This window comes from Vigna angularis, chromosome 4 (assembly GCF_016808095.1).
Source record: "Vigna angularis cultivar LongXiaoDou No.4 chromosome 4, ASM1680809v1, whole genome shotgun sequence".
Lineage (NCBI taxonomy): Eukaryota > Viridiplantae > Streptophyta > Magnoliopsida > Fabales > Fabaceae > Vigna > Vigna angularis.
Genome location: NC_068973.1, coordinates 35,567,794 through 35,586,389, shown reverse-complemented (window position 1 = coordinate 35,586,389; position 18,596 = coordinate 35,567,794). Strand labels below are relative to the sequence as shown.

General features: G+C 30.4%; 1 protein-coding gene across 1 annotated transcript; it reads left to right on the top strand.

Annotated features, from left to right (window-relative positions):
• Positions 1-1,735: 1,735 nt before the first annotated feature.
• Positions 1,736-10,799, top strand: LOC108329933 (protein arginine N-methyltransferase 1.5). Its single transcript, XM_017564322.2, has 23 exons — positions 1,736-2,030; positions 3,082-3,199; positions 3,834-3,943; positions 4,584-4,673; positions 4,769-4,834; positions 5,615-5,694; positions 5,957-6,032; positions 6,116-6,202; positions 6,397-6,463; positions 6,822-6,913; positions 6,999-7,034; positions 7,143-7,211; positions 7,696-7,764; positions 7,889-7,942; positions 8,030-8,104; positions 8,487-8,579; positions 8,663-8,766; positions 9,192-9,240; positions 9,329-9,415; positions 9,590-9,695; positions 9,789-9,876; positions 10,324-10,417; positions 10,507-10,799. Exons 1-23 carry the CDS (start codon positions 1,893-1,895, stop codon positions 10,588-10,590), a joined length of 1,932 nt encoding a protein of 643 aa, XP_017419811.1. The 5' UTR covers positions 1,736-1,892; the 3' UTR covers positions 10,591-10,799.
• The last annotated feature ends 7,797 nt before the right edge of the window (positions 10,800-18,596 follow it).

The window sequence follows — 18,596 nt, the reverse complement described above, 5'->3', positions numbered from 1 at the left end:
CATAATGAAAAAAATGGTTAATCTTTTATATTAATTATACTAAAAGTCTTTGTTTTATTTAGATTGATTGTTTACTTAAAACACTATTATTAAATTTTACATATTATACTACTATATGTACAATTAATTTTTAACTAGACATGTTACTGTTTCACTTAAAAGTATTATGAAAGAATGTGAAAAACTAAATTAGTATTATGGGTTAACCCATCTCAACTTCCTTTACATTGAGCTTTTAGGATTATGAATTTAAAATAGCCCCAATTGAATGGCTAAATAAAATACAACCTACTTTTAAGTGGAGTTAAGATCAACCCAACACATGTTTTATTTACACCTTTGTATTTTAAAAAAACCTTAGTTATATCTTTATTATTATAGTTCCAAATGTGTAATTCGTAAATATTTTCGATTTTACATAATCTTAAATTTAAAAACATTAATTTTATAAACTCTAGTAAATTTTTATTTCGATTATAAATTATACATGTTTCGGTAGGATTTAGATCCCTAATCCAAAACATTCAAAGTTGTCCGTTCCATCATCCAGTTGCGTTGTCTTCTCTCTTCTCCTTGTCCAAGCAGCGGGGAGAGTGCCTGCAGAAGACACTCCGACGCTCTAAGTCAGTGACTTTTCGTCATAATCTTGTAATAAAGATTAGTTATCATAGTTAAAAGTTACCTGTCCTCCTTATCAGACAAATATTTATAAATTATGATGAGCTTACCATTAGATCTGACTCATTAATCACCAATGACATTATTTTATTAATTGTCAATAAATGACAATTATTTTCATTAACTCTCCATCAACGACACTTATTATTATTGATTACCTTAACGACTGATTTTACTGATCAGTTAACTGTTTGTCCGCTCGATTCAATAGTCTGAGAGATATCATCGGTCAACCATACACCTTTACCATTCGGTTAGCTATGAGTACATAATAACAATACAATTCATAAAATTATATTTGTATTATTTGTATAATACATAACATAAATTATAATTCAAAATGTAAATTATATTTAAAATTATATAATTTGAGATGTAAATTATATTTTAAATCATAGAATCTAAAATGAAAATTATATTTTGGATTGTAGAAAAAAAAAATCAACGTATGGTAGAATTCACAATGCTTCTTACACACACAAGGTGCATGGCTTGTTGCGATCTTGGATATTGTTGAAAATTAACTACAAATGTGGTAGTAATTTGTGATGATTTTGTAGATAGTACAAGAACCTCATATGTTATAGCCAAAGTCATGCTTGTAAATTTTTTATTTAAAAAATCTCGATAGCTTTGCCTTTGACATCTTTGAATTTGCACTCATTGCTTGATTTGGTGAGGCGTTCGCTGGCTTATAGCACTTATTCCTTTTGAAGGACTATTAGGCTTGAGGAACTATGATATGCAAACCTATGACATGCAACACTGATTGTGAGGAATCTATGAAGGTGCACCGGTTGAAGCTCTGGAAAATGGAAACAATGGAGTTCCAGGAAGAGACGAAGGAATTGCAGAGTGAAAGAGGTGCGGCACAGGGGAAAATTAATATCAAGGTTTTAAATAAAGAATAATTAAGTAATTTTATCGAGGAAATGAGGTGCAAGAAGAAAACATTGGAGGTGCAGGTAAGAAGTTGCCACAAAGTAATACTCATCACTTGCTGGAGCTCCAAAAAGCCCACCCATTGTACCCGAAAACCAAACCCTAGGGTTAGATGACAGTAACGACTTCTTCTACAAAACCCAACCAAAACCCTACCAAAACCCTCCACCACTGCTCTACGAACTCACACATACACCATGCTCGAAATCGCTTGACCTCATTATACATACGGCCCCAAACTATCGGTGTAAGAGATTGTGGAATAAGCGAAAATGCCTCTCGGAGAAAGGTCAGGGGATAAGAGCGAGTCTCGCTACTGCGGCGTGGAGACCGATTTCAACGATGACATGCCACATGTCCTCCACTTCAACCTCTATTCTGGAAGCTTCGATTTTGTTGTTGCTCCTCTGGTTCGTCTCCTTCATCTCTTGATGCACTGTAATATATTGTCATCACAAATCAGCGAAGTGAAGATTATAGTGTTCGTGTTGTGCGTTGTATTCACGTGGCGAGTGAAGTGAAAGTGTGCACTGTAGTGAATTTAGGTTATTAATGGTGGCCAATTAGCCACTCACACTGCAACTTTCTGTTGCGCCTTTTGTGTGTGACTGGTCAGTAAGCTCACCTAAATGAATTGCTCCACGGGGCCTTTTACAGTGAAACAGCTCCACCAGCGAGCCTTTTGGGGATTCATTGTGTGGCTCTACCGAACTACATTTCATAACGCCTGTTTTAGTCGTACCTTCCAAAGTTAAAATCTCCCTTGGTATTAGTTTGCCATGCTTTGCTTAAATTTTAAACTTCCTATTATCAATGTTTGAATGGACTAGTAAGCTTGTAATGGTGTTAGGTGCGTTTTGTTTGCTGCTGTGGTAGCTAATTAGCCAGTCATGTGGGGCGGCTTTTTGTTGCATTTTATATATGTCTGGTCAGTAAGCTTACCCAAATTAACAATGTCTGAAGGTTTACTTGTGAAGCTGTTTCAATGTGGTTTCAATTAAGAGCCTATTAGACTACATTGTTGAAACCTTGCATGGGCTTTTGATGAAGTTCTGAACCCGAGCGCACTGGAGGGACTTAGGATATTATGAAAGTTATATAAAAAACTTGACTCATCTTTGATTTTGGCTGCAGTGTTAGGTTTTTTTAGATTTCTTCAAATAGAACACAATGTGACCACATCATCTGCATTTTTTTTTGCAATTTCCTGCGATGACAAAAAAATTGATGCGTAACTGGTTTTAAAACAATGCTTCTTAATGAACATTTGATTTCCTTTCATATGATTTATTTAGCGTGTGTAGTCTATCTTGATACTGCTGACACCTTTTTATACATGTTCTCACTCATTAACAACATATACATTGTTGAAGTACAGCTTTATGTGATGAGAAATGATCCTTCTTTTTATGTAGTTTCCTACTGCCTGTTTATCTTATATGATTTAACCATACGATTCAGATGGATCCTTCTTATCGACCAAGTTTAATGCAAAAGGATGTTTTGGGGTCTGGTGTTCTGCCATTTGCTGGGTCAGATTTGGTCTTGAGTCCATCCCAATGGAGTAGTCATGTAGTGGGTATGAATTACCTATTATTATTAAAATTTTCATTTTTAATTGTAATTATGAACTTTGCATATTTATAACGAAATCTAATCTACCTTCATCCCTTTTCATATCTTGGATTGAAAGCACATTGGTTTATTGGTGAATTTTTTAGAGTTTCAAGTTTGAAATTCCTGAACCAAAATAAATTTTATTCTTAGTCTATTTTTTGTATTGCCATTACATAGTGGAATATGTTCCTTTTTATTCCTTAAACACCTTTCACTCTGTCAAGGCCAGGGCAATTTCTTATATGAATAGATATCACATAACACGAAGCTAAAACATGATATTCAGCTTATTGTGTCATCAATGTGGAAATCTTATTGTGCTCCTGGTGTATGTCTGTGCTATTGTGATTATTTTTTTACTACAATTTTTAGAAGGTTGTATTCAATTTTTGTTTTTGAGAGTTCCATTTATACATTCATATTTAATTATAAAGGATGTATATGGTATGTAATAGATTTGTAGAGCCTAGTTATTTTCCGTTTGTTCTTTTGGTTTTTAAAATCTTTTGGTAATTAGTAGATTCTCTAGACTTCATTGATACTGTTGTATTCATATCCATATGTATGTTCTCACCTGTTTACTGCATTGTAATCAGGAAAAATTAGCTCATGGATAGACCTGGATTCAGAGGATGAAACCCTCAGGATAGATTCTGAAACTACACTTAAACAAGAAGTTGCTTGGGCTTCTCATCTCTCTTTACAGGTTTGCTTTGGTATAACCAAATTGACAAAACTCCAAATTTCAAATATTGTTACTTTGATTGCTTTAGATCAGTAATTCCACTTTTGTTCACTGCTTGAGTTTTTTCGATTATTCTCTTAGAATCACACAGAACTTAATGGTTATTTACTTTCACACAAAATGATTTTCTTTCAAGCTTTAACAATTTTGATTATCTGTGATATCTCTATTTCTCCTATGTTGCATGGATATGGTTATGGTACCTGGCTTTGTACTCTACCAGTTTGAAGTATGTACATGGAGTAAGACAATTTTTTTAAAAAATAGGGTGTGGATATGGCAAGAGTGTGTGTGTGTATGTATTACTTTGGGTATTAATACATTTCTATTAATATCCCATTTTAATTTTTTAAATGAAAGAATGTGAAAGAAAAGATGCATTTAATGATATATTATGTAATATTTGATCAAACTTTTTTACCGAAATTTATCTAGATAAATTTTAGAATACATTATAGACCAGTAAGAAAACCCCTGTGGCATGTGACTGGGCAGAATAATTTGCAGCCCCGAGTCATGGCCGAGTGAAATTTCAGTATCTGTGTAGAACTACGGTGTTGATGCAGGGTTTTTCTGAATAATTCCTTTTAAAATTTTGCAGGCCTGCCTACTTCCTGCTCCCAAGGGAACTTCTTGTGCTAACTATGCTAGATGTGTAAATCAAATCTTACAGGGTGCAAATAATATTCAGGTGCGACTATGTGTTCCACTTTAATGTCTGGTTTATTTGTCTCTTGATTATTTCATGAATGTCATTTTCTCCAATCTTCTGTGACTCTATTGCAGTTGTGGCTGAGGATTCCATTAGTTAAACCTGATGTTGACTCTATGGATGAAAAATCTGTTACTTTGGTGAGTAGATATGCACATTAATGTTGTGAGGGTCTTGTCTTCTATTACAGCTATGTTGTATCATATATCTGTCGTGACTTGCTCTGTATGCAAGCATGCACCCCCTTCCTCCCTGCTCTTTATATAAACAATTGACCCATATGCTCTTACTAAGTTGTAAAACTGATCTTGGCTTAAACATGGTTTTGGCTGTAAAATTAGAATTTTTTATTGATATTGTTGCATGTTTGGTGGGTACTTGGTTTGATTACTACTGGTCATGCTTTTGATCATCAAAGTATGTTATCCCAGGACACAAGTCGCAAGTGAGCTATGACATAATGGTTAAACTCAATTCCTCCATTAAGTTTATGATTTTGGGTTTACATGTAGTTTTCACTGTAAAATGCAAGTTTTGTATTTACTTTGTTACTTTTGTTTGATTTGCCTGGTACATTTTTTAATGCTAATTTCAAACTTGGGAGTTTGGTTAGAGTTTTTTATTTGTGTTAATAACTTCTAAGTATTTTTTTAAATGTAAATTGAACTTTATCTTGATTTTTAAATTCTTGATTAAAAGACTATTATTACTTCTAGAGTCAAACTGCTTGATAGTGAATTTGTTGGTTCGTAACACGATCCTCAATATTTATATGGTGGTTGTCGATATATTTTTGTTTTTGTTTAACCTGTATTTGCTGATGATTAAATGAGTTGAATGACCGGTGCATGAAATTTTAAGCTTCTAGGTGTTAAAAATTGGATTGTGTTAAATTTTCCAACTTTGTGATTGACTTTTAGGATGACTCATGGGAATCTTGGAATTCGTTTCGTCTGTTGTGCGAGCATCATAGTCAACTGTCAGTTGCACTTGATATTTTGTGAGTAGTCTACACTTTAATCCTTTCCTCTATTATATTTGAGGAACCCTAGCAACATTGTTTTTGCTATAGATTGGAACTTGTTGGAAGTCATACATTTTGGTGTTTAAGATAGTGTTGCTAGCATTCCTCACTTGTACATTTTACTCTGATTTTGGATTTTGTTACTTGCTTTATATTCCTATTTCCTATGTTTTATATTTTTGTGAGTTTATTTGATTTCATGAATCTTATTAATTTTTCATGGAAATTTTTTCATTAGGAGTACTCTTCCTTCCACAAATTCACTTGGACGTTGGTTTGGGGAGCCTGTTAGAGCAGCTATATTAAATACCGATGTAAGGATAACTTGTGTTTTTTCAAACAGTGTTGTTTCTTTGATTAGTATAGATCATAACGGTTTGGATTGGAATCTTTCCAGTGCTTCCTAACTAATTCTCATGGATGTCCATGCCTCTCCAAGCGTCACCAGAGGTTAATATCCGGTTTTTTTAACCATTCTATTCAGGTGCACCATTTAAATTCTTTTAATAGTATTGTATTGTAAATATACGGACACTATTTTTGCAATGATTTATACTATCTTGCTGAGACAATTTTATCGTGTTTTTTCCGCTGGATACTGCATTGCTGCTTGATTGATTAAAAGAAGCGTAATTTAAGTTCAAAAGGGTACTGAGCTAATTTGAAACAATTTTGTAGATCATTATATCTGGAAATTCTGTTCATCCAAAAGCAAGTATGGATGCAAATGAAACTTCTGATATAAGTAAGTACCTTTCTTGGTTTATAGACTTTGCTATCTTAATTTTGAACTTTGCTATCTTAATTTTGAAGATCAATAATTAGACTGTCTTATTCTTCACATTAAACTTGTTTTTCAATGTTTTCCTGATATGAACCCACTTCTATTTTTCTTGCATTTAGGTTAATAGAACAACAACTATTTTCTATATAATACCACATATTTACAAATCTTTTCTTCCATTATTTGTGCTCGTCCACATGCATCAATTTGTACCTTCATGTAGGGACAGGAAGATGATATTTAGTGCTCCATTGATTCTTCATATTTGTAGCCCTTTGCCAGAATCCTTCTGTTTAAACTCCGTAATTTTGCTTCTCAGATTCACAAAGACATCCCTTGCGGCCCTATCTGGACTATGTTGGATATCTATACCAAAGAATGGATCCTCTTCCTGAGCAAGAACGTTTTGAGGTATCTATCTTGAAATATTTTGAATTTAAGGCATAGCATCGTATGCTATTGTATTCCTCTTGACCCTCTCAGCATCTTATGCCAGCTTGGTTACAGGGATTTTTTACAGTCACCCTTGCAAGTAAGCATTTTTTGCACTCCCTTATTTCTATGTGGTTATTGACTTGTTACTATCTTATTATTCTGCACTTTCAGATAAATGATTTTTGAATGTTTTATAATTTTTCAGCCTTTGATGGATAATTTAGAAGCTCAGACTTATGAGACTTTTGAGAAAGATGCAGTTAAATACGTTCAGGTATGACAGTGTATGCATGATATTCTTAACTGAATGTATCTATTTGATGAATATATTTTCTGGTCCCCTTGGCTGGGTCCCCTTAAATCGTACTTGTTTAGCAATTTTTCTGCCTGAGTACTTATTGGACATCGAAGTTGATTAGTTATAGAACTTCTGTTTATCTCGCATCATGAAATGGCCTATCCTATTCTTCATCCAAAGATGTTTTTTTTCTTTTGGAAGTTGTGATTATATGAATTGTATTTTATTTATATTTATATTTTCAATTAATAGAAGGAAAGGAAAAGAAGGTATATCTAATAGAAGGAGTCTGATTTATGTGTTGTATTCTGGTTGGCATAGGCTTACAAAGATGTTTGTGCTTTGTCAAGACATGATTTAAAATGGCCTTTGCACTTGCTATTTTTGTGTCACCTAAGGCCATGTATGTTTTTGGTTTCTTTCCTACATGTAAACTAAAAGTCAACACTCCTTTTGACAGTATCAACGAGCAGTCAGTAAAGCATTATTGGACAGGGTTCCTGATGAAGAGGCATCTGCTAAAATCATTGTAATGTTTTCTTTTTTCAAGTTTTCTTGTCAGTGTGTCTTTATTTTTTAATTTTGATAAATTGTGAGTTTGATACATACACCAGCAGCGACCTGAAGGTTATTATTTTTATTCCTGTGTCTAGGTATTGATGGTTGTTGGGGCAGGGCGTGGGCCTCTTGTGCGAGCGTCATTGCAGGTGTGATTTTGTCCCTTACATTGATGAATTTTTGCATATTGTTTGTTATATCCTATTCCTTATGATATTTGTCATATTCACATGTAGGCCGCCGAAGAAACTGGGCGGAGGCTCAAAGTTTATGCTGTTGAAAAGAATCCAAATGCAGTTGTTACCCTGCATGTAAGTTCTGGATTTTTCAACATATATGCTGATTCCATGAATTCATGTGCTAATGTCATTCGTTTTTTGCTGTATTTGCTAAATTCAAATACATGACGTAATTATCATCAAGTTTTGGAATTTGTAGAATATTTATTACGGGCTTGAATGTGTCATATCTCATTGTTTTTGGCTCTTCTTTTTTTTGGGTTGAGGGTTGATGCTCTTATTTTTTTTTAAAATCCTGCAATTGTCTTTCATGTTTTTGTGCGTTTTTTAAGTTATTTTGCCTTTTCTGTGCCTATTGTTTTAGATTATCTTCTTCGTGAAAGTTTTTCTTATTTTTTGGGAACAAGACTTCTATTTTTGAATGATACCCTATGTCACTTTATTGTTGGAACAGGCATTGGTCAAGTTAGAAGGTTGGGAGGACATTGTCACCATAGTCTCAAGTGACATGCGACATTGGAATGCCACTGAAAAAGCTGACATATTGGTATATTTTGAATGCTCACTACTCAATCGTTTGACTTTTACTGTGCATATTCCAGTGTCTGATTGTTCTTCTTTTGAATTTAGGTTAGTGAATTGCTAGGTTCTTTTGGCGACAATGAGCTTTCTCCCGAGTGCCTCGATGGAGCCCAAAGGTTTCTAAAGCAAGATGGAATTTCAATACCATCTTCGTATGTAACTTGCTTCCACTCCAGTTGTTATTACTGATTTATCTTTCGTGCCAGGGGTCTTTACTTTAAAACTGGTTTGGACAGTTTATTTTGAGTAGATGGTCAAATTAGTTCCTGAAGTTGTCTTGTCATTTTTAAATCTTGGAATTAAAACAATAAGTCTGAAAATTTTTAGGGCGTCATAATGCCCCACAGATCAATGCTTTTTCTTTGTTTTGTCCTCCACTTTTAGGCACGATTTGTGACAGTACAAAACAATTTCAGGGTCTGAATGTGCCATTTGATAGATGTTTCTGCTAATCATTGTAATCTGTTGAGGCTAATAAATTTGCGAATCATGGAGTTTCACTTGTGTTTTTTAGTATAAATTGAGTGTTTCAAGGGGTCCTTAGTGATTAATTTAAGTATTTTCGAATTTTTTTCAGGTATACAAGTTTCCTCCAACCAGTGACAGCTTCGAAGTTGTATAATGATGTATATATCTTGTAGTTTCCAATTCTTGTGTCTAATTGACATTTAGAAAGTTGGCACTTCATATTATTGTCTTGTGGTTGTATTTCAGGTTAAGGCGCATAAAGATCTTGTTCATTTTGAAACTGCTTATGTTGTGAAACTACACAATGTTGCCAGACTTTCACCATCTCAACCTGTGAGTTTCTTCATACAGTATTTGTATTTTTTTTACTTGAATATACGCCAACTGATACTGATCTATATGTTGATTAAGGCCTTGCATTGTTTCAGATATCACTATACTACTGATTTTTTCCTTTAGTGAATTTTACAGTACTTTCTTATACTCATTTTCTTGATCTATACGTAGGTTTTTACATTTACTCATCCAAAACGCTCTGAAAATGAAAGCAATCAGCGTTATAAAAAGTTGAGTTTTGAGATTCCAAGTGACACTGGATCTGCAATGATACACGGTGTGTGATATGTTTCTATTGTTTCAAATTTTCAGAATCCAATTTTGGGAATTTTTGTATCTAAGATTGATGTTGTGTTCTCCTTGATTACAGGATTTGCTGGTTACTTTGATGCAACACTTTATAAGGATGTGCATCTTGGAATTGAACCTTCAACAGCAACACCAAACATGTTCAGTTGGTATTGAAAAATTTTCTGTTTGCTTTGTTCCATGTCGAGAAGTAATTATATTGGAGTAGCAAAACGGAAAGAAAAATATGAAAGGATAATATATCCTCCTAAAGAACACACATAGTAAAGATCAAAGTAAACAAGATAAGCATCTCAATTAAGAAAATTTGACCCATTTTTTAATCCATTCTACGTCCGGTCTGTTGCAACCTTGAAACTCTGTTATTCTTTGTATAATGTTTTGGTTTGTTTTACTTGATGGAATTTGTTAATTTGAATGGACACTATATAAGATGATTTTCTTAGACGAAAATATGTTGTGATTTCATGGATTGTTATTTAATTGTATATGTTAATATTGCGATGGTACTTAGCTGTTGATACTAATTTTTATGCTGATTCTCAAAGTGATAACAGTGTAATAACTGTGTCTTTCTCTTGGCCCGTCTTGTGCAGGTTTTCAATATTTTTCCCATTAAGGGCACCCATATGTGTAGGCCCTGGTTCTACTCTTGAAGTTCATTTTTGGCGCTGTTGTGGTTCTACCAAGGTTAATACTATTTCACATGCTACTTCTGACGTTTCGTAGTTTTTCTTGTGTTCCCATAGTCATCTGATTTCTTTTGGAATCTGAAACAGGTGTGGTATGAGTGGGGTGTTACTTCTCCTTCGTCGTCTCCAATTCACAATAGCAATGGACGTTCATACTGGGTCGGGCTTTAGAAGAGAGCCCCATGATGTATTCTGTAGTATTTTAGTTTTAGCAAGGCTGGAAAGTGTATTTCAAGATTCAGGCACGGCTGAATACAAAGGTTTTTGTTGAAGCAAAGCATCTCGTCTCTTCGTTTCAATTCATTATGGGAAATTTTGTTGTACAATAAGCTATTATTTGTTTGCTACTATTCTTATTAGTGTAAGTAGTTTTATAGCCATCCGCATGATTTATATTATTTTTTATTAAATACAATCCAGGTTATGTCTCCGTTTAAACCATGACATTCATTAACAAGTGTTTTTAATTTCTAAAGAGACTTTTCTCACAAACAATTATCACCAACAGCTGGTGATAATTTCAACACAACGATCACGATGGCGAGACAGAACTAGAAATTTCTGCTCGCTTGGATAGGTCTTCTATCGCTATACATTATCTAAGTTGATGTCGCTGTGTATCATTTTAAGCACTTAAACGCTCGCACACCCTCAAATTTTCGTGACAACCATTTTATCTTTTGGAAAAAATGACTTCTGCATTACATATTTTAAAAACTTCTGCTTTCGGAATTTCTGAAACAATTTTTCAAACATTTTTAAGAAGAGATTTTTCGGAACAAAATTTTAAGAATCTGATTTTCAAAACAGAAATTCTAAAGCATATAAACTATATTCTGGAATATAATTTCCAAAAGTAGATTTTCGGAATAAGTTTTCAAAATGTATATAATGTTGAAATAAGTTTTCCAAAAAACTTATATAAAATATGTTTAGGAAAAAAAAATTGGAATGAGTTTTTTTTTTAATTAATTTTTTTCAATGTTCTCTTACTCTTCACTGCAATAACGGATTACTCTTCATAATGACAGTAATGATCACCGAATTCAATTTTAATATTAATTAATTAACTTTTATAAAATAATAAAAAATATAAAGAAAACATAAAATTTTAAAATTTTATTATAAAAATAAATAATTTTGATTTCTTAACATCAAATATTTTAAAAAAATTATAATTATATACATTTCAAATTAAAATACTAACTAATTTTTTTTAAACCTAAAATATTTATTAAATTTACAAACATTAATAAAATAAAGTTGATAAAATTTAAAAGTATTTTTTAAAAATTATAAAAGGAAAACGAATATTCAAACTAAAATATTTTAAAAAAGATCACACAAAAAACAAATATTAACAAGATTCATATTGTAACATACTATATAAAGGAGCTATCATATAATAATACAATAAGATAGTTACTGAAAATAAAGTTAATCTTGTTATCAGAAAATAATCATAAAATTTAAAATTTTACAAAGTTCTTATACTATTACAAAACTATGTACACAACCAAACAATTATTACAAAGTTAGAGTTGTAATTGAATGGTTCACACAAAACTATAAACAATTGTATGACCGAACGGTCATAATCTAAACAGCAGGGTTCTCTCCATCCAACGCCTGTTCCAACGAACACTCTTTCTCCTCTACTCACACCCAAAAGGTGATCATCGCAAAGAAGAATTATCGAACGAAAAACATAACAAAATAGAAAACAAAAAGGTAAGCTAGAGTTATTTAATTAATCATATGAATCATTCAATTGAAATAAGTATATACAAACATGCAACATACGAGCATTTCAAGCATACCAAGATAACCAGATAATACATGTTATGACCGAACCAATGACTTGACAATCCAGATTGTATGAATATGTAGCTTGAGGCCGTTCTTGCATCCGGGTGGTGTAGTAACTGTAAAGCCATCAACTGCCACCCGAGGTTAGTCCGTTATAACTCACCCAAGAACCTATGAGCTAGGACCTCCTTTCATTCTCACACAATGCATTACCAATCTCTACTTGAGAATTGTAATCATCAGAATTTCAGAATGAACGCCATGAATTTCATGTCCATATTCATACTTTACCACTTCAATACACATTCCATGAGACATTCCTCCTTAGAATTCTCTTTCATACCAAATTGAAATATAATATCTTATAAATGCATAACAAATCACGTAGTTAAAATTAAAAAATTCTCAAACAATAATGTAAATAACATACAATGCCAAACATCCTGTGAACGTTGGAAACCGAACAGAAACTCACTACATATGACAAAACCGAACACCATTACAAGACTGTGTACCAGTACAAGACGAAACACTAGTACTAGACAAAATACCAGTACAAGACCGAGCGCTATGACCTAAGACGAACACCTACAGCTTAGTCTGAACACTTAAGATTTATACTAAATACTATTCATAAAACCTATCACTACTAAGAGACCGAGCTTTACAACAATATAACCGAACTGTGTACAAGAACTACTATCCAATCATAATCGAATATTCATGAACATTAAAGCCCATGAGAAGCCCAACACATTTAAGACCTAATACAAGTACGAGGTCGAGCACTAGTATAAGAATGAGCGCTAATAAGAGACCACACAATCCACTAAGAACGATCGCTACTAAGAGACCACACACCCACTAAGACCGATCGCTACTAAGAGATCACACACCTTACTAAGAACGATCACTATGATTAAAACAGAATACTAATACAAGACTGATCGATCATTAACTGAAAAACTCTACAGAAGTAAAACTCAGTTAAGACAAAACACCCGAAGAAGGCCGAATGATCAACAATGACTCTCGGCAATCTGCATAATTCTGTAGAATACTGCAAAATTATGATCAACACATAACCTTACCTACCAATTCACAACCTTTTTACCAACTTCTAATCCCCCAAACTTATATCATACACATCTTTTACACTTAATTAAGATCACCTAACCTTTCTAATATTATCTAAAGAGTTTCATCTCGGATTTCAGAGTCAATTATGCAAAATCACGAACTCTAGGATCGAAAATCAAAATTCTAATTTTTAGTACAGTTTTCAGTGACTTAAAGGTTCTAACAAATCCTATGCAGCTTGTCCAAATTCTCTATACAATCCAAACTTTCACCAAACACAATTTTCCCAATTTCGCTCTCACACTTCCTCACCATTTCACTCGGTTAGTGAATCAAAATTATGTAGAAACGCAATCATCATGAACACAACACTTAATAATTCATATCAACAACATCAAACATCAAATCATTCAATTATTCACACATGCATAATCATCACACCCAAATTTTCATACATCATAAACCAACTAACTAAATTACTAGCTTCCCTTACCCTTTTGACCGAACAAAAAGCTTTTACACCTTCGAAAAATTGTTTGAACTTCAAGAAAATCTAAGAACACCTAAAGATCACAGATTGAAAAGAAAAGATCAACCAAAAGACCGAGAACATGATAAAAAATGAGAATAAGAAGCTGATGAACATATGCAACGAGATTTCCTTTGCATGCACCAGAAAACTTAAACACTAAGAAGAGAAGATGAAACTTACTGACTCAAATCACTGAGCTAATTGATTGACAAGAAAGCCTTCAACTTTAGGATCACTCAAACTCCTCCTAAACGAAGAGCAGATGATCAACTGATTAGAATTTGTAGAAAGAAGAAGGAGAAAAGAGAAGATCAGAATTTTGGAGAGAGAAAGTGTATGCTGAGAATGGATCAAAATTTGAAACTTTCATTTATATATTATTCTAAAAACCAAACAGTCTAATCCAATGCATACACATGTGCTTACATATAGTAATTATTTAAATTATTATATTATAATAATAAAATTTTTGTTGTATAAATATAGTGAAAAAATTACACTTATGATGATAAGTTAAAAAATAAAAATAATTATATAAAAATATTTTAAAGATATAAATAAATTTCATGGTAAATCAAATCACAGAGAAAAAGAAATATAAGTGAAAAACAAAGAAAAGTTATAAAACTTAATATATATATATATATATATATATATATATATATATATATATATATTATTTCCATAATTGAAAATTTCAGATATTATTGATATTTATATCCTGTTAATATGATTTTTTTTTCCAAACAGAGATAAATTCAGAAAATACCCACTGAGATTTATTTGTCATCTGGCTGGTAGAATGTGCTGAGTCCTTTGCACTTACTGTAGTACTGAAACCCATTACTTCATAAATTTAATTCTATCTTACTTTATCAGTGGTTTTAATTTTCAAAACAACCATTTTATCTTTTGGAAAAAATGACTTCTGCATTACATATTTTGGAAACCTTTGTCTTTAAGGAATTTCTGAAACAAATTTTCAGAACATAATTTTTGAAACATTTTTAAGAAAAGATTTTTCTGAACAAAATTTTAAGAATATGTTTTTCAAAACAGAATTTCTTAAGCATATAAAATATATTTGTCAGAATGAGATTTTCGGAATAAGGTTTTGAATTGTTGAAATCAGTTTTCCAAAACACTTATATTATGTTTCGGAACAATCTTTTGGAATGAGTTTTTTTTTTCTTTTTTTACTATGTTCTCTTCCTCTTCATCTCATCGGATAAGAGTGATAATGACAGTAATGACGACCATATTCAATTTTAATATTAATTAATTAGTTTTTATAAAATAATAAAAATATAAAGAAAAAATAATATTTTCAAATTTTAATATAAATATAAAATATTTTAATTTCCTCATTATCAAATATTTTAAAAAATTATAATTATATACATTTTAAATTAAAGTACTTAATAAAATTTTTTAGAACTAAAATATTTATTAAATTTACAAATTTAAATGAAATAAAATTAATAAAATTTAAAATTATTTTTAAAGAATTATAAAAGAAAAAAGTATTCTAGCTAAATTATTTTAATTGTTTCTTTACTTCTATTTTTAAAACTCTATTATACACTAATATAAATGGTAATATATCACTTAAACAAAATCATACAAAAAATAAATAATCTGATAACAGTTGAAATTTAGCATCATCCAATTTCAATATATATTTGATAAAGTTAAACAAAATTTATGGTAATCACATAAAGTTATTATATTACAATAAAAAAATTTATTGTACAAAATTACACTTATGATAATAAATTAAAAAATAAAAATAATTATATAAAAATATTAAAACAGCATTTTACATTATTAAAATAAATAATAAATAAAAATATTTAAAAAAGTAAAACTAATTAAATGTGTCTTTTATAAATTATTTGATAAACTAATGAATAAAATAAAACAAATATGTAATGAAAATAGAGATATCTAGGTATTTAAATTAGAAGAATTAAAAAAGATATAAAAATAGAGATATCTACATATTTATATTGAAAAATTAAGATATTATTAATATTCATAATAGCCACGATGATTTATTTGTCATCTAATGGTTAGTTGTGGTAGAAGGTGTTGAGTCCTTTGTCGTTAATGTAGTACGAAACCTTACTTCATCAATTTATTTATACTTTGTTGTTTGAATATTTAAAGAGATACAATTCTTTTTTTGTCTATAGCAAATTTAAAATGTTAATTTTATTTGGACTAAAATTAAACGGAAACTAATTACTTTATTAACCAAAGTGAAAATAGAAGGTCATTATAATACCCGTCATAACCTCTATAGATTGCAAACTAACAACCATTAATATTTGATGAAAGGTGTCTAATTGATAAAAGTTGGATAACATTTACTCCTTCTGATTTTAATATTATATAGCCTAACAATAAAACAAGCAAATCAATGTTCTCTTTTTTAGGTGGTAAAAAAATAATAAACAATTCATGTATAAAATTAATATAATCTAAAAAAAAATTAGATAATTCATAATTTTTTTATTGAGATAATACAATACGAGATTAGCTTTTTTTCGTAAAAAATAATAAATAATTGGTGTAAAGTTGATATAATTCCAAAAATAATTCTATAATTCATCTCTCTTGAACGCGAGTATACAATATAATATTTTCTTCTTACTTGATAAAAAATAATAAATAATTCAGGTCTAAAACTAATGTAACCTAAAAATAACAAAATAATTCATATTTTTTTAATGTAATCATACAAGATCAAGTTCTCTTAGTTGGAAAAAAAATAATAAATAGTTTATTTTTAAACTCATGTAACCCCAAAATTAATTAGACAATTCAAAATTTTTGAATGAAAGTATACAAAACAATGTTCTCTTCTGAATTGGTAAAAACTAATAAATAGTTTATGTCAAAAACTGATGTAATCCAAAAATAATTAAATAATTCATAATTTTTAAAAGCAATCATACAAGACCAGGTTCTCTTTTTCAGTTAGTAAAAAATAATAAATAGTTCATGTCTAAAAAAGTTGATGTCACTCCAAAAAATAATAGATAATTCATAATTCTTGAATGCGAACATACAATACGAAGTTTTTCTTTCACGTAAAAAATAATAAATAGTTCATGTCTAAAAGTAATGTAATCCCAAAAAACTAGATAATTCATAATTTTTTAAGGCAAACATACAAAACCAGGTTTCTTTTCACTTGGTAAAGAAAAATAAATAGTTCATATCTAAAACTGATGTAACCCTAAAATTAATTAGATAATTCATAATGTTTGAATGCAAGCATATAATACGACGTTCTCTTTTCAGTTGGTAAAAAATAAAAAATAGTTCATGTCTAGAAGTGATGTAACCGTAAAAATAACTAGTTAATTTATCATTTTTAAATGCAACCATTCAACACGAGGTTCTATTTTCAGTTGGTAAAAAAGTAATAAATAGTTGATCTATAAACCTGATATAAGCCCAAAAATAACTAGATAATTCATAATTTTTGAATGTGAGTATACAACACGATATTCACTTTAGAGTTAGTAAAAACAATAAATAGTTCATGTCTAAAACTCATGTAACCCAAAACAGAAGTAGATAATTCATAATTTTTTAATGCAATCATTCAACACGAGGTTCTCTTTTCAGTAAAAAATAATAAATAGTTCATGTCTAAAATTTATGTAAGCTAAAAAATAACTAGATAATTCATAATTGTTGAATGCAAGCACATAAAACGAGGTTTTCTTTTTCCTGGGTAAAAAATAATGAATAGTTCATGTCTTAAACTAATGTAACCCCAAAGTTAACTAAATAATTCATAATTGTTTAATGCAAGCATACAAAACGAGATTCTCTTCTCACTTTGCAAAAAAAAAAATAGTTAATGTTTAAAATTGATGTAACCTCAAAATTAACCAGATAATTCATAATTTTTTAATTCAATCATACAACTCGAGGTCCTCTTCGCCTTCGTAGAAAATAATAAATATTTAATGTCTAAAACTTATGTAATCACAAAAATGACTAGATAATTCATATTTTAATGCGAGCATACAACACAAAGTTCTCTTTGTAGTTGGTAATAAATAATAAATAGTATGTCTAAAAGTGATGTAACCCCAAAAATCACTACATAATTCATAATTTTTGAATGCTAGATACAACAAGAGATTCCCTTTTTAGTTAGTAAAAAATAAGTAGTTCATGTCCAAAAATCATGTAACCCAAAAATAACTACATAATTCATAATTTTTTAATGCGAGCATTCAACACGAGCTTCTCTTTTCAGTTGGTAAAAAATAATAAATAGTTCATACCTAAAACTGACATAAACCAAAAATTTAGTCGATAATTCATAATTTTTGAATGCAAGCATATAACACAAGGTTCTCCTTTCACTTGGTAAAAAAATAATAAATAGTCAATATCTAAAACTGATGTAACCCCAAAATTAAATAAATAATTCATAATTCTGGATGCAAACATAAAACACGAGGTTTTTTTTCAATTGATAAAAAATAATAAATCTTTCATGTCTAAAAGTGATGTAATCTCAAAAATAACTAGATAATTCATACTTTTTGAACGTACACGAGGTTTCCTTTTTAGTTGGTAATAAATAATAAATAGTTCATGTATAAAACATATGTAACCCTAAATATAACTATATAATTCATAATTTTTGAATGCAAGCATACAAAATGAGATTCTCTTCTCAGCTAGTAAAAAATAATAAATAGTTCATGTCTAAAATTGATGTAAC